The sequence below is a fragment of the Canis lupus genome, unplaced genomic scaffold (genome assembly GCF_011100685.1).
Source record: "Canis lupus familiaris isolate Mischka breed German Shepherd unplaced genomic scaffold, alternate assembly UU_Cfam_GSD_1.0 chrUn_S1675H1869, whole genome shotgun sequence".
NCBI classification, from domain to species: Eukaryota; Metazoa; Chordata; class Mammalia; order Carnivora; family Canidae; genus Canis; species Canis lupus.
The window spans coordinates 39,288-61,101 of NW_023330522.1; the positions used below are offsets into that span (position 1 = coordinate 39,288).

The window sequence follows — 21,814 nt, forward strand, 5'->3', positions numbered from 1 at the left end:
AGCCATTTTGTGCTCATCCCTTGAGGCTTGTGTAAGCTCTGTTTTTATTTCATGGAATTCTGCTCACCTGGGTTGAATGCTTGATAATATCCTATGCATGGCTTGATTACTTTGTTTTCTACACTTATTTCTGTTTATGTTTCTGCTTCCCTTCCTGATTATGAGCTTTTTGATGGCAGGGGTTATGTTTAGTTCATATAAGGTACAAATACCTAGTTTGATACTTAAAACATAGTGTTCTATCAGTATATGCTAATGAAATTGGTAAGTTAATGTTTTTAAAACTTTCCCAAGTATCTAGTAAGAAAGGTGGTATCCCTGCATTTTACATTGTAGAAATTAAATAAATTTAATGAAATTAATGAATCTATGTTGGTAGTAGTTCCCAGTGCTCCTGTGTATAAGGTAAAATATTTATGTACATATGCAATCCTATATCACGGAGCTATCTTTTTCTTTATTTTAATGTCTAAATGTCCTACGATGAAATAAATCTCTACTTGCCTAAAAGGCTAAGCGACCATTTCTTCATTATTAGAGGTTAATGTCTGACTTTTCCAAGGAGATTATATGACCTGTTTCTGAGATTTTAGGTTGGGTTGCATGTTTTTCTTTGTGCGTTATAAACACTCCTTTTGACAGTTTACTGGGGATAAGCAAGGGAGGCAGAAGTTATAGGGAACTGTGTGTGCATGATTATACAGAGTTATATCATGGAACAAGTCCTTGGACCTCAGAATCAGAGCAGCTGTTTAGCACGTGTAAAACATTGAGGAAATGATTCATCCTCGTATATCAGTTTCCTCATCAAAGTGGGGATAATAATATATGCTTTGAGTGTTGTTAAATGAAATGACTCTAAAATATCTACTGCAGTGCCTGACACAAATTGGATACTTGAAATATAATAACTGTTAAGTTACTATTCCTGAGATAAATTGTATGGTACAGAGTAAATGTTCTGGATTTCTCAAGTATGAGTGTCCTAATTCAATTCTTTTACGTATTCCAGTTCAACTGTTGATATTTTCTCTTCCTTGTACCTTTGATTTACTGATCTATCACTGATGTTAAATTTGAAACTTATTTTATTTTTCCTTGCTCTTTATTTTCAATATTTTTTCCCAACTTCAGGCAAAAAATGGGATCCAAGAAATGGAATGTTGTTCTCTCGAATCTGACTGGATCTATTTTCATCCAGATGCTTCTGGTAGAATAATACATGTTGGCCCAAATCAGGTCAAGTGAGTATTTTTATTAGTTACTTTAAAGTGAAAAGTAGCTTTTTGGAAGCATTTATTGGCATGTTTATTTTTGCCAGCTAACTGTTGACTCAGTTGTAGAAATAATTAGCTTGTTATAGTTGGTTCCTTAGAGACTGGCATCTAGAAAACTTGACTTGATTCTTTCAGCCTCATCAGTATTCTTTGTAGGTATTACTCTTTGTTGATATTACATTTAAATAAATTATTTGATGAATGACATATGGGTAAAAGGAGATTCAGATTGGCTTGTCCTCATCATGTTTTAATTCTTCAGGATTAATGAGAGATGATTTGTCTTTGTTCTGAAAGACAGCTTCAGTGCTGAAGTTATTTTGCTTTGTTGACCTACATCTACCATCAGGTTGACCTTTCCTTCCCTGAAACACTCTTCATTTAGCTTTCCTGACACCTCAGTTCTGAATATTTTCCTCCCTCTTTGATGTGTCTTTCTTAGTATCCTTTCATGTTCTTTCTCTTCTACCCACACTTTAATTATTGGATGTCCTCAGGATTTAGACCCTATTTTCTTCTCACTCTTCATTCCCTTTCTGCATGATTCTATTTATTCCCTTGGCTTCAAAAATCGTGTATACTCCAAAACTCCAAAATTTATGTCCTATCCCAAACCTCTCATCTAAGCTCATGCCAGAAATCTGGAATTCAAAAGGGAACACTTTTTGTCTTTCATTAGTACATATACTCATGTGCATTTTCTCTCTCTTTCTCTCTCTCACACACACCCCACCCATATATCCCGTGAGTCCTTTTTTTGTGTTGTTTTTGTTGTTACTAAATATTTCTTAAATCTGCCTCTTTCTTCCCTTGGCCACTGTCACCATGTTGGGCGGATCATTGTCATCACTAGACTGGACTATAGTAATAGCCTACTTACAGGACTTCCAAGAATCCAATTTTGTACTCCTTAAGCCTGTTTTCTTCTCAGCAGGGAGAGTGATTTTTTAGAACCATTAACAAACACAAAACCTAACCAAGTGGATTCTGTTTTAACCTTTTTATGGCTTCTTGTTCATGAGATAAAGACCAACATATACTTATCATGGTCTGAAAGACCCTCCTCCCACTCAGTTTTTACTTCAGTCATGCTGTCTTTTCAGACAGCCAGGGACCTGCTTCCTCTGAAGTATGTTTCTGCTCTCTGTTCCCTTGCCTAATTTCTATTCATATTTCATCCCCAGCTTAAATATCCCATTTTCATAGAGTCCTTCCCTGATACTCCTTGTTAGATTAGCTCTCGCATCATATTTTCATTGCACCCACTGTGTGATCTTCCTCTAACACAGCAATTTTAATTAAATATTTGTTTGATTGTCTGTTTAAATATCTAGCTTTGGAGTCATCAGCTCCATAATGACAGGGAAAGAATCTGTTTTGCTGATACCTATAACCCAGTACTGAGCATAGTGCTTAGCACAGAGTAGGTGCAAGTCTTAAAGACTATAGTTCACTGTGGTTCAGCTTTAGTAAACCTTTTAATGTTTGCTGCTATCTACTTTTTTTTTCTTTCTTTTTTTATTTTTTTAAGAGCAAGAGAGAGGGAGAGGGAGTTGAGGGGCAGAGGGAGATTGATAATCGTAAGTAGGCTCCACTCCCAGTGCAGAGCCTGACCTGGGACTTGATCGCACAACCCTGAGATTATGACCCCAGCTGAAATCAAACATTGGACACTTAACTGATTGAGCCACCCAGGCGCCCCATTACCCACCTTTTAATAGTAGTTTGAGCTTATGAAAATAAGGTCCACAAAGAGTGTGTGCCTTTTTGCCAGGTTCTAGAAGATAGGCACTTTTAAGTATTGGCACTAATTAAGATAACAAATTGAGTAATTTAAAATATAATCTGATTTCTTTTTTTTTTTTTTTTTAAGATTTTGTTTATTTATTCATGAGAGACACAGAGAGAAAGGCAGGGACAAAGGGAGAGGGAGAAGTAGGCTCCTTGCAGGGAGCCCGATATGGGACTTGATCCCAGACCCTGGCATCACACCCTGAGCCAAAGGCAGATGTTCAACCGCTGAGCCACCCAGGCATCCATAATCTGATTTCTTTGTCTCTGGCAAACTCTAAGGCTTCTGGCTCTCCCTGGCCACAGTAGCTGCTTCTCCCTGCCCTTCTCTGCCTGCATTGAGCTTTGAGAACTTTAAGCTTTGAGAACGTTGTGCTTTTGAAGCTTGTTAATGCTGTGAACAGATTTGCGTGGGCGGTGAGCAAATTATTTTCTTTTTTTTTTTTTTTTTTGCTTAATAAGCTTGATCCATGAGACCATTTGCACTCAGAAAACCCAAATCTTTAAATATAATCCTACGATAAAAGTTATTAAGTAAATTGTAGTTTTTAAATATTAAATTAAATATTACTCTTTCGTGAAAACTCTTAGTTCAGGTTTAGTTGCTAATCCAGTCTGCCTTATAGTTAACTCTGAGTGTTGTTCATTGATATCTCATTCTATCTTCAGAAATAAAAAAATGCCAATATCTACTATAATGCCATGTTAAAGCAGATATGTTAAAGACCTGTTGCAGGATGACAGCTAAAGTTGTTTAGAGTAACTTTCATTCAGCCAGTTTGGAAGATGGCTTAAGCCTGAGGAAGCTGCTTCATTATCTGCTTCAGGAGTACCTGCTGTCACAGGTTTTTCTGTTTAACAAAATATCTGAATTTGAAGGAGTTTGTGGACACTAAAGTGATCAGACATTAATATTTCAAACTCAACAGGAGGAGAGGAGAACTAACTCAGTGTTGTTCCTGTAATTTTCATTTGTTGAGTTTCATTTCAGTATTTAAACTTTGGCACTTTGATGATGTGTTGGGTCTCAGGTTCTTAGAATCTTTTTTCCTTTTTCAGAGTTTTAAAGCTAAATGAAGTAGAAAATAATAGTGCCCAGCATCAGATCTCTGAAGATTTTGTCATTTTGGCCAACAGGGAGAAGAATAAAGTAAGCCAGGAATACTTTAAATTTCTTTGTATCACTGTCTATTTGAGAATATAGTGTACAAATGTGTTTGTCTTTTAGTGTGGCTGAAAAGAACAGCACAATAAAAGCCTGGGTTTTTTTGTCTACATAGGTAGCTGATCTTAGCCAGCCCCATGCACAATTGAGATTTGAAAAGAGTTGATTATATTGAGCTTATTTTGAGCTTACATTTTGCTAATTTCTGTTTCCTTTCTGGGTTTCTATTGATGAATTTTTGACCTTTGGGTTTAGTTAATTGTGCACACTTAGAGTAGGTTGGGGTAGATATGAATCTTTAAAGATCACATACCATGCTTTAACTCTAGATAGTTCTTTTCCTTTAGTGTGCAAATTAAGAACATGAAGAAAATTATGCAGAGAGAAATTTCCAAAAGCAGATCCACTGTAGTATTGCTGTACTTATACTATAGCAAAAATCAGAAGGGCGAGTGAAGTAACAAATCTGTTACATTTGTATTTATTGTTTGCCTATTTTGGTATTTTATCCATAAATTTATTTTAGTGAAGTATTTTTACTAATTGTTGGATCAGAAATCTGATTCAGATTTTTCTCAGTAGGGGAAAGAATTGTAGATGTTAGATAAGGATTGGTTATTTAATGAAATTTAGTACAGTTTTGCTATTTATTGCACATAATAGGACTCATCTTTTTATTTCTTTCCATATGATAGAATGAAAATTTACCCACTGTTACAGCTTCTGGACGGGTGGTGAAAAGAACTTTTAACCTTCTGGATGATGACCCAGAACAAGAGGTATTATTTTAACCAGAGATAACAAGCCAAACTAGTGTATACTAGCCCTGTGATTTTTAAATTAGGCTTTCCAGACTCTGGGGTAGAGGTTGGGGGTGAGTAGTTCCATGCAAACTTCATTGGTAGGATTGTGCATGGTATTTCAACTAGTCCATCCCCATCCTCTTTTTTTTTTTTTTTTTTTTTAAAGATTCTATTTATTTCCTTGAGAGAGAGAGAGCCAGTGAGAGAGAGAGAGCACAAGCAGGGAAGAGGGACAGAGGGAGAGGGAGAAGCATGCTCCCCAATGAACAGGGATCCTAATATGGGACTCTATCCCAGGAATCCAGGATCATGACCTGATCCAAAGATGGATACTTAACCAGCTGCCATCCTCTCTTCTCATACTGGAATTATTCATAAGATTTGGTTTGCAGAAAGATTCATGGGACTGAAATAATTAGAAAACAACTAACTTATTGTTTTGTTTTGTTAATGAGCACACTTTCTAGGGAAATTTCTTAATAGAAAATATTTGAATTATATCTTGATGACCTTATGGCTTTTGCTTTATTTTTTACTTCTGAGACGTGGGTATGTTTGTTAATGATTGTGAGCTAGGGAAGAAGGGTGTGAGGGTGTGATAAATTAGTTCAGCCTCTGGCCTGAACTTGACATCTCCAGTCACTGAACTGATACACTTTTATCCTTTTCTTTTAAAGAGGCATTGAAAGTTCTTATGAAATGAACTGACACTGGTCATGCTTCAAATATATAACTGTTGCATGAATACTAAGTCTGTTTAGACCAGATAACTGGGTTGATTGTGTGATCATTTCTAGGTAGAAACATTAGAGTGGCCTTCTAAGGATAGTTTTTGAAAATATTTTAAAAAGGTTGGAGGTGACCTTTTTGTCACCTTTTTTTGTTGTTGTTAATTTATTTATGATAGTCACACAGAGAGAGAGAGAGAGATAGAGGCAGAGACACAGGCAGAGGGAGAAGCAGGCTCCATGCACCGGGAGCCCGACATGGGATTTGATCCCAGGTCTCCAGGATTGCGCCCTGGGCCAAAGGCAGGCGCTAAACCGCTGCACCACCCAGGGATCCCTTTTTGTCACCTTTTGACCAGTATGTGGCTAATCTCAAAAAGAAATAGAAATAGGTGTATATTTATTTTATAAGATATATTTTATAAAAAAAAAATAATAAATAAAAAAATAAGATATATTTTATAAAATATATATATAGTTTTATATAAAATCATATATAAAGTAAATACATGTATATTAATTTTTTGAATCATAGAAATCTATTGAGAACAAAGCAGAAAGCTCCTGTATATAAAACTATATTTGAGAAAGACAGACTAAAATTACCAAAAGGTAGCAAAAATAATATACAAGGAGAAGATGGTAGCAAAGAGAGAGATACTCTGCATCAAGAGATCAGAAAACAGAGACTTTTTAGCCTGTAAAGGAGAAGCTGAAAACTAAAATCAGTGACACCCAGGCAAGAAGTCTACTCTTTGAAGTTTGATCAAGGTAATATTAAGGCAAAAGTAAATAAAGAGGAACCACATATAATAAATCTCTGTAAATTTTTATGTCATGGGTAGTAAAAGCAGAAAATATAAATAGATTAAAAAGCAGTTTGACCAAATGTGAGTGAATGATTAATATATGGTGATTCAAAGAAACTTGCTATGCCTGCCAAAATCTTCCATCCTGTGGTCCATCCCTGGATGGCTGGCAAGGATCTGCTTCCCCTGTGAGGCTGTTGGGAGTCCCAGGTTTACTTCGTTAAACAGAGTTTGAGGTTAGAGTTTTCTCTCTTAAGTCTTTACCACCATTAATCATTTCCAGCTAACTACTCTCATCCCAGTCCTGTTCCCATGGGTTGGATTTCAGTTCCTAATTAATATTCTTCTGCAAGTATAAACAGCCATTTTTGCTTTCTTTAGAGAACCAAAACATTAAAAAAAATGGCAAATAGAGTCATAAATAGTATGTGATAAGCTATCAGTTCTTCTTAAAATGGCTTGTGTTTCTCTGGATAAGACCATTCTGACAAAGTGGGTAGTTTTTAGGTTTCAGAACTGAACTTCATATATTTAGTCCTATCTGGGAACCAGTGAACATACATATCAGAGGCAGCAATTGAATACCTCTTTTGAATTTGGAGAAGTTCTAGTTTGCTGTCATAATAGAAAATTTTAGCAGTACTTTGGCTGAGATCTACATAGACTTGGTTCTGTGAGAATCTGTAGGATACTGCTTAAAGTCTTCAAATCTTGGGACTTTAGTAGGCAGAAAGTAGAGACACATTTCTACCTATGCTCTCACCCATTCATTCTTCCTTTGTTTTTAAAATAAGTAATAGAATAGTTAAACTACAAATAGAAATAACCCTAACTAGATAACTGGATTTTGTCCCTCTTCTCTGCCTTATCCATCGATTCCCTGAGACTTTTAAAATTGTGGACTATGAAGATGAGCTGGACTTGCTTTCTGTGGTAGCTGTTACTCAAATAGATGCTGAAGGAAAAGCTCACCTGGATTTCCACTGTAATGAATATGGAACTTTACTTAAAAGCATTCCACTAGTGGAGTCATGGGATGTGGTGAGTGGAATGTAATACAAAGTTGTAAGAATTTTCTTACTAAGTGACATTTGTTGAAATAGATGTTACTGTGTTCGCGTCAGTTCAGGGTTATTTATACCGGTAACCACATGAAAGAGGATATCATCCTGCAGGACAAAATGAGTACTTCTTAAGCCTTCCTTCCCTAGGAACTAGAGGATGCCTCCTTTCTAGAGGACTTAAAGATAAAGTTTTATGTTTTATTCTGAGACATATTATTTCCTTACCATAGTCTTTGTTTCTTTTTTTGTAAGTTTGGTAACATTTTTAAAAATGGAAGTATGCTGTATTAAATCCCCCCAAATATTTAATAGAGTTGATATCTAAGCATGTAGGGTTTCCAGACACTCTTGGAAATATTTGCCTACTTTTTAAATTATTATAGAATATAAAAACTATAAGGAAGAGTAGCCTTATCCAATCTTTTGTTTTTTGAATGGAGTACCTGAGAGGTTTAGCAACTTGCCCACTGTCACACAGTGAAATAGCAGTATAGGCAATAGAATCTGGGTGTTCGGACTTCTTCAATGAGGGCTGTTTTCATTTTCAACATTTTGTGTAATACTTTTCTTATAAGTAATCTGCATATTCATAAATAATGAAAATAAATTATTTCAAGCAATTTTTTGCTTCCAAGTATATATTTGAAGATCCCTAGGATAGGTGCTGTGACATTTTAGTGATATAATTGTGAATATGGTTGTGTGAAGAGGAGATTTCATTTGACTATGTTTTTATTACAGACATACAGCCACGAAGTCTACTTTGACAGAGACTTGGTACTACACATAGAACAGAAACCCAGCAGGGTCTTCAGCTGCTATGTTTACCAGATGGTATGTGACCCTGGGGAAGAAGAAACAACGAACAGAAGTTGTGAAAAAGAGTGAGATAATTTTAAATTTTGACAAGTAGCTTATGAGACTTTTAGCCACACACCTGAGTGGCTATGTTCAGTCCTCCTTTTTGTTATCTGCATAGCAAGTGTTCCAGTATGTTGACTTCAGATGACTGTGACTTCTTTTTTAAATTCTTGCCATATACAGGGCAATAGGGACTTCAATTTATGGAAAGATTTTTTAGAATGACACCCCAAGAAGTCTAGCATTTTAGAGCTTTTAGCTGGGGGATGATACAAATATAAAGTGTTGGGGAGCACAAAAGACAAGTTAATTTCAGTTGTTGGGGGAGGGTTATTGATGGAGAAATATTTAACATGGTTCTTAAAGGATGGTATGGAATTTTGATAGGTAAGACTAAGCAGGAGAGACAAAAAAGAAAGATGTAGAAGATATAGAAAGAAATCCCCTATCCTCTATACCAAACTTTGCCTAAGGGTAAGAAAAGAAGTCTGTAATGGAATACTTTTGAGCCATAAATGTATCATCACATTTTTCTAAATCATATATATGTATATATATGTTTTGTATTTATATGTTGCATTAGGAATTGGCTCTAGTTCCCAGATTATTTTTTCTTCTATGATTTTATTCTCTTGGCTTGGTATTCCAGTTGATTATTTATGTTTCTATCATAGATTAATATAAAATATTACAGGAAAACTTTAAGCCAGTTTCTTTTCTGATATGTAGCTTGTTCAGCTTTTAATACAATTAAAAATGTTGTACTCATTTCACCGTTCTGCTTATTTGGTGGGTTTTCCAATTCTGCTTAGGCAGTATTTTCATAACTATGCAATAAGATAAAGAAAGGTATCCTGGATCCCACCAGTTCTGCTCCTTGTAGAAGAGTATAGATAACATCTCAATTCCCACTAGTGTGTGTATTGACTGATTAGTTACAAAAGACTTTTGTTTCTATCTTAGTTGTGAAACAAGTATTTTTTCTTCTTTGTTAGGACCAATCTAAATATAATCCTGAACTCAGATAATCATTCTTCAGATTGTTAAATAAAAGCAACCTAAGGGAGAAAGTTGTTTCTTTTTGCTTCCTGTTTGAGAAATCCATTGCTGCAATCCACATGTTCAGCACATTTCTCTGATTCAGCCTCAAAAGAATAGTAAAAATAGAAGAGGAGGAAACAGCAGTAAAAATCATTGCTGATTCAAATTTAAGGTTAAAATATGGGATTGTAGCTTGGATAATTTACATTAAAATCTTTCCGTTTTGTGGGACACCTGGGTGGCTCAGTTGGTTAAGCGTCCAACTCTTGACTCAGCTCAGGTCTTGATCTCAGGGTGGTGAATTCAAGCCCCATATTGGGCATGGAGCCTACTTAGGAAAAAAAGAAAGTTAAAATCCTTCAGTTTTTCCTTTGATTTTGGCTTGATCCCATGTTAAGAATGATGTGAATTTTGCCCTTTTCTGGCCTTTGAAGTTTCTAGATAAATTTCAGGCTTATTATGTATGATCAACAGGGCTGAGGAGAGAAGATATTAACCTATTCCAGACATCAAGAAATTAGTAGCAGAGTCCATAAATTTAAAAGAAATAAAAGGAACAAACCTAAAATATAACTGTCTTTTGCACGATAGAAAAGAAGATTGCTAATGTTTTAGAATAAGGGAAAATATTTGCATGTGGGCTAACGATAGATCTTTCTGAATCTGATCCTAAGTGTGATAACCATTTGGGAAAGTAAAAGTGATTACCTTGTGAGCAAGACAATAAAACTGTCTTCATGTATTAAATTCTAATACTTCTATATCTACTAATTGAAAAATCCATTCTTGTTTTATGTATCTTTAATGGTACTATTTAATATAATATTTGAAGCTTTCAGAGCACTATAGAGACATTATTGGGGTTTCAGAGCAGTTGAATAGTTATAATGTGTTGGGTATTGCCCCAAACTTCCAATTAGACACTAACTATATCTAAACAGTCATACCCAGTGAATTTACATCTTGAAAAATATATCTGGTAAGAGGTAATAGATTAAAAATACCAGAGAAAAGAAAGAAACCAGTGTTATATGAGTTTCAAAGCACATGCAGTGCTATAGAAAAGCAGAAAGCCTACTCTCTGAGAGTGTTTAAAAAAGGGATATCCTAAAACTTGAGTCCTGTCTGGTTTTTAAAAAAAGAAGTTTGAGTTTGCCCTTCTCCTTTAAGTCATTATCTTCCTTTTTGATGAATGATAGGAACTCATCTGCTCAGAAAGGCATCTGAGAACTAGCTAAGTTGCTTAGCTGCTTTTTAGGCTGGGGGCAAGTAGGAGTGGGTGGATAGAATGCTTCTAATCCAGTGATGAACTGACCACTGAGAAACTCCTAATGTTTCACCACTGCCAAAATCAAACTAGACTTGGATCCACACGCATATGATCCAGGAAGGAAATGTCCCTTATTGTGAAATAATAAGGCACTGTGGGCAGTGTAACAAACAGAAGGGTTACACCCCAACTAAAAGGACAAGCTGTTCTACGTAGTTTCAGCCAATTGTAAACAGTATGTGGGAATGTGGGCTGCATGATTGTTAACAGGATGGTTGATAAAACTATGCCAAAAAGTAAAAGATAGTAAAGAATGTGGAAAATTTGTGAATAACACACATAGCAGGAGACAGTACAGCATGTTTCCCAAAAAAGTATGGGCTTTCCAGCTTCCCATAGGAGCATGGCAGCTGATCATTCTGCCACTTGCCAGGTGTGACGCTGCCATTCTCTTAGGTTAGAAGGAAGTGGCAGTTAATACTCTCCTGGCTCCTCCTTAATCCCCTGCTGTCTGCCTGACTGTTTTAGAGTCTTAAACTGGGTGCCCACCTACCTAACCAGCATTAGCGATAGGTGTAAAACACTATGGGTAAGATTTCTGAGTGTTTAATGCAAAACCGAGTGAAGCAGTATAGCTTCTTTCAGCAGGTCTAGATAATACTGATAAGAAGTGTATTTCTGCATTTCGTTCTTTGTGATTCTGCATTCTCACACTATCAATACAGCAAGATTATCATTCTTTGACTTTCTAAAACATTTCTCATAGTTTGAGGGAAAACAAATCCTATTGTAGTTGCTATTTGAACTACCTAGTGAGATGATATTCTATTTAAGCAAATTAAGGTATCCACATTCTTCCACCAATTCAATGTTTTGTTTCTTGTATGTACTTTAAAAAAAAAAAAGATAACTTACGTTTATTGAGTGCTTTCCATCTGCCAGTCACTGTGATACATATAAAATGAATTGGCTTGCTCAACATTCAGAATAATCCCTATGAAGTATGAACTACCATTATTCTTCCACATTTTGTAAATGAGGAAAGTGAGGCTTATCGAAGTTAATTTGCTCAAGATCCTACAACTTAAGTGCAGAGATAGGAAACACCTGTATTTGTTTGACACATACTTATGCCAGATTTCCTCCAAAGATCTCAAAAAGCAAATGATGTTATTTTATCTCATATATAGCATACTGATAATGATAATACTAGGTATAGAAAAGTGCTTAATGTTCTTTAAATGATGATTGGATGTCCAAATTTTGGACAAAGTTTGGATGAGATACATTTGGCCTATTCACATAGGTAACCTGATATAAAAGATGATTCTTTTATTCAGTGGTTAAAAGTAATTTTTAAAAAAGATACAAAATACAGTACTCTCATCTTGTTTATAGGTGATAATAAACACCAGTATTAGTAATTACTCTTAAGGTAACTTGGCTTCCTTTTAAAAAAAAAAAAAATTATTTATTTATTTATTAGAGACACAGAGAGAGAGAGAGAGAAACAGGCAGAAGGAGAAGCAGGCTCCACGCAGGGAGCCGACGTGGGACTCGATCCTGGGTCTCCAGGATCACGCCCTGGGCAGAAGGCAGTGCTAAACCACTAAGCCACCGGGGCTGCCCTTGGCTTCCTTTTCAATAATGTTTATAGTTTCTTACCTTTCTTACCATGCTTATGTATGTCATCTAACTTTTGAAATTTCAGGGAAAATTCTAGGGCTAATTTCTGGTCTTTGTATTGCTATAAAACCTACCTCTATCTTACAGAAGGAATAATTTATTACAGGCATAGGATATATATTAGAAAGATGAACTGAGGGCTTTTCTCCATCATTTTCATTATGAAAAATTTCAAACATACAGCAAAGTTGATGGAATCCTACAGTAAATACCCAAATATCAACTTCATGGATTCTAAATTTTGCTCTATATATTTTATTACTCATCTCTCCATGTTACTTTTACGATGCATTTCTTTTTTTATATATATTTTATTTATTTATTCATGAGAGACACAGAGAGAGAAAGGCAGAGACACAGGCAGAGGGAGAAGCAGGCTCCATGCAGGGAGCCCGATGTGGGACTCGATCCCAGGACTCCAGGATCATGCCCTGGGCCGAAGGCAGGTGTTAAACCACTGAGCCACCTGGGCTGCCTCTATAATGTATTTCAAAGTAAATTGCAGACATCAGCATGCTTCCCCCAATAATTCAACATGCATGTAAGTAGAGTTTAATGTTTAGTTTAGTTTTTTTTTTTTTTAAGATTTTATTTATTTATTCATGAGAGACACAGAGAGAGAGAGAGGCAGAGACACAGGCAGAGGGAGAAACAGGCTCCATGCAGGGAACCCGATGCAGGACTTGATCCCTAGTCTCCAGGATCAGGCCCTGGGCTGAAGACGACACTAAACCACTGAGCCACCTGGGCTGCCCTAATGTTTAGTTTAAAAAATTTTTTTTATTTTATTTTTTTTAGTTTAAAAAATTTTTGTTATACACTTACATACAATGAAATGCACAAAAGTTAAAAATAAGCTTGCTGAGTTTTTGCAGATGCATTCATCTGTGTAACCCAAAACCTTTTCAAAATTAAAAACACAGCAGTCATTCCAGAAAGTTTCCGCATGTTCCTTCAGAGTCAATCCCTACCTCACCTATCAGGTGTTAACTACTGTTCTGATTATTTTGCCTCACAGATTAAATTTGCCCATTCTAAAACTTTATATGAATGAAATCGTAAAAAACAAAATGCTTCCTTCATTCAGCATGTTTTTGAAGTTAATTCATGTCACATGTACCAGTGATTCATTCCTTTTTATTGCTGAGTAGTCTTTTGTATGAATGTGCCAGTTTGTTTTTTCCATTTTCCTGTTGATGGACACCTGGGCTGTTTCTGCTTGCTTTTTTTTTTTTTTTCTTCGTTTCTTTTCTTTTCTTTTCTTTCTTTCTTTCTTTCTTTCTTTCTTTCTTTCTTTCTTTCTTTCTTTCTTTCTTTCTTTCTGTTATGAAAAAAGTGCTCAGAACATCTTGGATATACTTTTTGTGAACATATGTCTATTCCTCTTGGGTAAACATCTAAGGATGGAATTGTTGGGTCCTACAGTAGACATCTGTTTAGCTTAATAAGGGTCCTACCAGACCCTTTTTCAAAAGGATCGTGTCATTTTACATGCCTGCTACAATGTGTGAAACTTCTAGTTGCTTCACATTTTCTCCAATACTTGTGGTTGTTAGTCTTTCTAATCTTAACATTTATGGTGAATGTAAAATCTTTCCTAGTTGTTGCTTAGATTGTTTCTACTTGCCCCTAGCAGCCCTCTTGTCAAGTTACCCTCTTTATCTTTTTTAACCTCACCCCCACCAGGAACTGCTAAAAACATTGTTTCTTCGTGATAATAATTAAGATAACTCAAAACTCAGCTTGAGTTATTCTTTCTCAAATATAGAATAAATTGTCATCAAGGAACTCTGTTTCCTTTAGTGGAGACTAATAGAGAACAAACCTGGGTTGCTAATAGTACATGTTAGAATGACTTACTGCAGCTGGACAGGGTGGCACCAGACAGAAGCTCTGTAAAACATTGTAATAAAACAGAAAATGGATTTTTCTTTTAAAGATTAGAAGTTCATGTTATTTGTAAATCAGATGAATGTTTTTTTAAAGATTTGTTTGTTTGTTTGTTTATTTGCACACACTTGCAAGCAGGGTTGAGGGTGGTACAGAGGGAGAAAATCCTCAAGCAGACTCCTCACTGAACTCAGACATGGGCTCAATCCCAGGACCCTGAGATTATGACCTGAGCTGAAACCAAGAGTCAGATGCTTCCCAGAATGAGCTACCCATGTGCCCCAATCTGATGAATTCTTGCTGTAGTATGAAACCATATTAATATTAAACAAACTTTATCATTTTCCCCAACAACTATATTGGATCTCAATGTGGTTTTTTTTTAAGATTTTATTTATTTGTTTATTCATGAGAGATACACAGAGAGAGAAGCAGAGACATAGGCAGAGGGAGAATCAGGCTTCATGCAGGGACCCCAGGATCATGCCCTGAGCTGAAGGCAGATGTTCAACCACTGAGCCACCCAGGTGTCCCTCACTGTGGCTTTAATTTATATTTCCTTATTAACTAATGATGATAAGCACATTTGCATGTGTTTATATGCCATGGATAAATTTTTTAATTTAAATTAATTTTATAGTCCTAAAAACTGTGTTCATCCTACAGAAAATATGTGCTGTGTTTTGGGAGGGGTGGGGAATCATAGTACAAGCCTCATCTAAACTGGTAATGTGTAAATTTTACATTTTCTTAACAGTTTTTGAGGTATAGTGGACATAAAACAAACTGCACATATTTAAATTGTACAATCTGGTAAGTTTTGACATGTATACAGCCATGAAACTATCACCGCAATTAAGATATTAAATACATTCCTCATCCTCAAAACGTTTCCTCTTGGTTCTTTGTAATAACCTTTGCTTCTCTCTCCTATCTTCCCAAAGCAGCCACTAATCTGTATCTGTTGCTTTAGATTGGTTTGCATTTTCTGGAGTTTTATATAAATGGGCCCACACAGTAAGTACTCTTTTTTTTTTTTCCTGGCTTTCATTCAGTATGATTAATTTGCGATCCATCTGTATTACAGTTCATTCCTTTCTATTGCTTAATAGTATTCCATTGTATGGTTATAACCCACAATTTGTTTATACATTTACCTGCTGATGTACATTTGGGTAGTTTCCAATCTTTGGCTACTACAAACAAAGCTACTATGAACACATAGTACAAATTCTTTGTATGACATTTGCTTTATTTCTGTTGGAAAATACCAAGGAGGAAATGTCTGGATAATATGTTAGATTATCCTTAACTCTTTTTTTTAAGATTTTACTTACTTATTTGAGAGAGAGAGTGTGTGTATGAGCAGGGGGAGAAGGAGAGGCAGAAAATCTGAAGCAGACTCCACACTGAGCGCAGAGCTTAACACAGAGCTCAATCCATGACCCACAAGATCGTGACCTGAACCAAAACCAAGAGTCAGATACTTAACCAACTGAGCCACCCAGGTGTCCCTATGCTTAATTTTTTAAGAAATTTCCAAAATGGCTATGCCATTTTATGTTCCTATCATCCCATCATCAGTATATGAGAGTTCCAGGTGCTCTATATCCTTGCTAACACTTGTTATGGTCAGTGTTTTTAATTTTAGAGAGTTAGCTTAGGTTATATGGTGTGAAATATGGATCAGAGTTCTTTTTTTCTATATGGATATCCAATGCAAAGGGGATACTATTACGTCTTTCACCATTAAGTATGATATTAACTGTAAGTTGTTCATAGGTGCTCCTTATCAATTTGAAGAAGTTCCTTACTATTACTAGTTTTCTGAGGTTTTTATTGGATATAGATGTGGAATCTGTCAAATACTCATTCTGCATCTATTGAGATGATCATATGGTTGTTAGTCTGTTAATATGGTAAGTTACACTGATTTTTTTTTTAATGCTAAACCAATCTTGAATTCTTGGAATAAATCTACTATCAAGTGGATTTTCTAAATTTTCTTTTCTTGTTTTAAAATTTTATTCACTTGGCAGAAACGGAGCATAAGCAGGGGGAGTGGCAGGCAGAGAGGGAGAGGGAAAAGCAGGCTTTCTGCTGAGCAGGGAACCTGGTAAGGGGCTCAATCCCAGGACTCCAGGATCATGACCAAAGCCAAAGGCAGACACTTAACCGACTAAGCCACCCAGGTACCCCAATACTTCTAAATTTATTTTTTTAAAATTTTAAAGGTTTTATTTATTTATGACAGACACAGAGAGAGAGGCAGAGACACAGGCAGAGGGAGAAGCAGGCTCCACACAGGAATCCCGGGTCTCCAGGATCATACCCCACGCTGAAGGCGGTGCCAAACCACTGGGCCATCAGGGCTGCCCAAATTTATCTAATATTTTAAGTCAGTTTTTGCATTTCCACTTTTTCATGTGTGTCATTTCCACAATAATGAATTCATAAAATTTACCATTACATTTATACTGTGGTACACATTAATTGTTTCAAGTTCATTACATTTAGATGACTTTCTTCCTTTATAAATAATTTCTAGACATTTTTGGACCATTTGCCAAATATTTCATTCTCATATTAACAGAATTTAGCAAGTTAGGGCTTATAACCTTGGAGAAGCTCTGGGCATGTTGCCAGCCTCTCCCTGTCTTATCTCAGCCGAGAGAGTTCATATACTAAATAAAATTATATCTGACATAGAAAGTCAGTTTATACCTATTGTGATCCCAGTGACCTGCTTGAACCCATTTAGTTCAATACACTTTGAAACTTTGGTGGACTGCTGCAGAAGTGATGAAACCTAATAGTTTGCTAAATTCATAAAGATGACAACCAGTGAAATGAGTGAAATGGAAGACCCTGTACCTGCTCAGATAATATGCATCCATAAATTGATCTCTCAAATGAAATTTTCAAAAGAAAATGATTTATCAATAAATTCTTTATCAATTCTTTTTTCCAGTAAAAGTTTCAAGGCTCAATTAAAGATTTTTATTTTTCTTTTAAGAGGACATCTGCTCAAGTAAACAATCATTTCTGAAGTCTATTTTGAACATTTTTTCTTTGAAAAATCACAAACTGGGCAGCCTGGGTAGCTCAGCGGTTTAGCGTCGCCTTCGGCCTGAAGCGTGATCCTGGGGACCCAAGATTGAGTCCCATGTCGGGCTCCCTGTGTAGAGCCTGCTTCTCCCTCTGCCTGTGTCTCCGCCTCTGTGTGTGTGTGTGTGTGTGTGTGTGTGTGTGTGTGTGTGTGTCTTTCATGAATAAATAAATAAAATCTTTAAGAAAAAAAATCACAAACTCCAACAGCACAACTTTTCAAGCTTTATCTGTAAGAGAAACAAGACTGGTTAAAGCATGTTAAAAGAATTAACAATTTAAAAGCCATTCTAATACTTAATTTTCCTGTCTATAATCTCTTTCTCTCTTTAGAGAGCAAAGTCAGTGAGAGTTAAAGCATTTCCAGCTCCAACTTATCCCACATCTAAACCTCAGTTATTACATAATTTCTGCTTCAAAATATGCTGACGCTGTATTGTGAACTCAGAGGTCCTTGAAACCACTACTACATCTAATATAAAGTCCTAAATGTCACTTTTTCAGTTTGTCTTGGTTTCCCTTACCAGCTATACTGGTCCTATGGTTTCCATATCAATTTCTGCCAGAAAGTCTTGGTTGCCTCTGCCACTTTGGCTGCCCAATTTTTCCCAACTCTATTTTTTGAAGAGACTCTCTTTTCCATTGGATTTTCTTTCCTTCTTCGACCATAGAATTGAGGGGCCATTTCTGGGTTCTCTTTTCTGTTCCATTGATCTATGTGTCTATTTTTGTGCCAGTACCATATTGTCTTGATGATCACAGCTTTGTAATACAGCCTGAAATCCAGAATTGTGATGCCTCCAGCTTTAGTTTTCTTTTTCAACATTCCTTCAGTTACTCAGAGTCTTTTCTGGTTCCATACAAATTTTAGAATTGTTTGTTCCAACTCTGTGAAAAATGCTGGTACTATTTTGATAGGGATTGCATTAAATGTGTAGATTGCTTTGGGTAGCATAGACATTTTAACAATATTTATTCTTCCAATCCGTGGAACATTTTTCCATTTCTTTGGGTCTTCCTCAATTTCTTTCATGAGTGTTCTATAGTTTTCAGAGTACAGATCTTTTACTTTGGTCGTTTATTCCTAGGTATCTTATGGTTTTTAGTGTAATTGTAAGCAGGATCCATTCCTTGATTTCTCTTTCTGCTTCTTCGTTGTTGGTGTATAGAAATGTGACAGATTTCTGTGTGTTAATTTTATATCCTGCCACTTTGCTGAATTCCTCTATCAGTTCTAGCAATTTTTTGGTGGTCTTTTGGGTTTTCTACAAAGAGTATCATGTGGTATACAGACACTTTTGAGAGTGAAAGGAAACATTACTGATCATTATACCTGGACCACTAAGTACAACTAAATGCTTCAACATAGACGAGCTGCGGAGAAGCCACAGAAACTGCACCTCAGAGCAGTATGGCAGGGACAGGTTAGTGAGAAAGGGGGAAGACTTTATCCTCAGCTCTAATCTGCCCCTCTTCAAATGTTCAGACATAACTCCCCTGAATTTCCAAATTAAACAAGACAGAATTCACCTTGACATCAAAGGGCAGGAAGCAAGGGGAACTCAGCAATATGATAAGAGTTCAGGTCCTAGCACTGGCAGGTTGTGCTGGCATGAAGTTTGCAGAGTCCACACAGAACAGAGTAGGTGACAGTGGCTGGAATTAGAGAGGAGTAAGGCCAAGAGAATCTGAATTTGTGCAGGATGTCTGAAAAAAAGGAGAATTGGCAAAAAATTGTAAGAAATTAGATTTCTTCCTGTGTGTTTGAATCCTGGTCTGCTTTATATCCAGGGAGTAGGGCTTATGCCAGAAAGATGACAGAGGGCACTAATCAACAAACTCAAACCTAGAGAAAAAGACCTTGGCCTTATATCAAAGATAGTTAAATAAATGTACCTTCTGTATTTTAAATTAGAATAAAATGTTTACAGATTATATATATATCTTTTTACAGTGGTTTACTTTTTTTTTTTTAATTTTCTTTTTTTTTTTTTTTAATTTTTATTTATTTATGATAGTCACACAGAGAGAGAGAGAGAGGCAGAGACACAGGCAGAGGGAGAAGCAGGCTCCATGCACCGGGAGCCCGACGTGGGATTTGATCCTGGGTCTCCAGGATCGCGCCTTGGGTCAAAGGCAGGCGCTAAACCGCTGCGCCACCCAGGGATCCCGTGGTTTACTTTTTAATTAACTGTCCTACCTTCTTCAATAACATCAGATAATAGAGTTTCTTTATTCTTTTTAAAAGATTAAGCCTTATTGATTTTTAAATCTTTTATTTTAATGGGGGGATATTGATTTTTTTATGGCAGCCTTGTTGGCTGTAATTCACATACTGTAAAATTCACCTTTTCAAAGTGTAGAATTCAGTGATTTTTAGTATATTCACAATGTTGTACAGTCATCAGCACTATCTAATTTCTAGAACATTTTCATAATCCCAAAGAGAAACCCCATATACATTAACAGTCATTCCCATTTCCATCCCCAGCAACCCATAGCAACCACTAATCTGCTCTATGGATTTGCCTATTTTGCACATTTCACATAAGTGGAATCATGCAAAATGTGGTCGTTTATGTCTGGTTTCTTTCAGCATAATGTTTTTGAAATTTAATCTGTGCTGTAGCATGTATTGGTACTTCCTTCCTTTTGATAGCCAAGTAATATTTCATTGTAAATGTAACGCATTTTGTTTATTCATCTGTAGATAGACATCAGGTTAATTCCAATTTTTACCTATTATCAATAATGCTGCTAGAAAAATTTGTATACACATTTTTTGTATACACATTTTTATATAGATACATGATTTCAATTTTCCTGATAAATACCTAGGAGTCGAATTAGTGGATCACATTGTAGCTCTATGTCTAACTTTTTGAAGAACTGCCAAACTATTTGTTAGAGCAGCTGTACCATTGTGTATTCCCAACAGCAGTGTATGTGAGGTCCAATTCCTCCACTCCACATCCTTGTCAACACTTGTTATTTTCTGTTTATTACAACAATGCTAGTGGGTATAAGGTGGTATTTCATTATAATTATGATTTATATTTCCTTCATGATTAATGATGTTGAGCATTTTTTCATGTACTTATTGGCCATTTGTATATTTTCTTTGGAGAGATATTTACTCAAATCCTTTATCCATTTTTTTAAAAGATTTTATCACGAGAGACAGAGAGAGGCAGAGACACAGGCAGAGGGAGAAGTAGACTCCACACAAGGAACCCGACATGGGACTCCATCCTGGGTCTCCAGGATCACGTCCCAGGCTGAAGGCAGCGCTAAACTGCTGAACCACCCAGGCTGCCCCCCTTTATCCATTTTTAATGAGATTATCTTTTTATTGTTGAGTTATGAGTTCTTTATATATTTATATATTTCTTAAAATATTCCAGATACAAATCCCTTATCAGATAATGTGATTTGCAAATATTTTTTCTCATTCAATGGGTTGTCTTTTCTCTTTCCTAATGGTGTCCTATGGAGCACAGTTTTTAATTTTGATGAAGTTGGGGCACCTGGGTGGCTCAGTGGTCGAGTGTCTACCTTTGGCTCAGGTTGTGATCCTGGGGTCCTGGGATTGAGTCCTACATTGGGCTCCCCACAAGGAGTCTGCTTCTCCCTCTGCCTGTGTCTCTGCCTTTCTCTCTCTCTCATGAATAAATAAATAAATAAAATCTTTTTTAAAAATTTTTTTATGAAGTCAATTTTTTTTAAAGATTTTATTTATTTATTCATGAGAGACAATGAGAGAGAGACAGATACACAGTCAGAGGGAGAAGCAGGCCCCATGCAAGGAACCCGATGTGGGACTCGATCCCGAATCCTGGGATCACGCCCTGAGCCAAAGGTAGACGCTCAACCGCTGAGCCACCCAGGTGTCTCTGAAGTCAAATTTTTAATCTATGTTTTCTTTTGTTGCTTGTGCTCTTGATGTTATATCTAAGAAACAATTGCCTAGATCTAAGGTCATAAAAATGTACTCTTATGTTTTCTTCTAAGAGTTTTTGGTTAGCTTTTACATTTAAGTTGATTATTTCATTTTTTTTATAATTTTTTTTTATTTATTTATGATAGAGAGAGAGAGAGAGAGGCAGAGACATAGGCAGAGGGAGAAGCAGGCTCCATGCACCGGGAGCCCGACGTGGGATTCGATCCTGGGTCTCCAGGATCATGCCCTGGGCCAAAGGCAGGCGCTAAACCACTGCGCCACCCAGGGATCCCTTAAGTTGATTATTTCAATCTATAATCCTGAAATGAATGAAATTTAATGTTAACATTACTTATTTTCTTACTCCTTATTCCTCTTATG

General features: G+C 36.2%; 1 protein-coding gene across 3 annotated transcripts in view; it reads left to right on the plus strand.

Annotated features, from left to right (window-relative positions):
• DCAF17 (DDB1 and CUL4 associated factor 17) overlaps positions 1-21,814 on the plus strand; it is a 55,578-nt gene that overhangs the window by 23,626 nt on the left and 10,138 nt on the right. Inside the window, exons 10-14 of one of the 3 annotated variants that reach the window (XM_038589136.1) lie at positions 1,135-1,244; positions 4,128-4,218; positions 4,929-5,012; positions 7,459-7,614; positions 8,379-8,471. In XM_038589136.1, the coding sequence (XP_038445064.1) occupies positions 1,135-1,244; positions 4,128-4,218; positions 4,929-5,012; positions 7,459-7,614; positions 8,379-8,471 (534 nt within the window). The other 2 variants (XM_038589137.1, XM_038589138.1) reach the window with 2 other exon arrangements.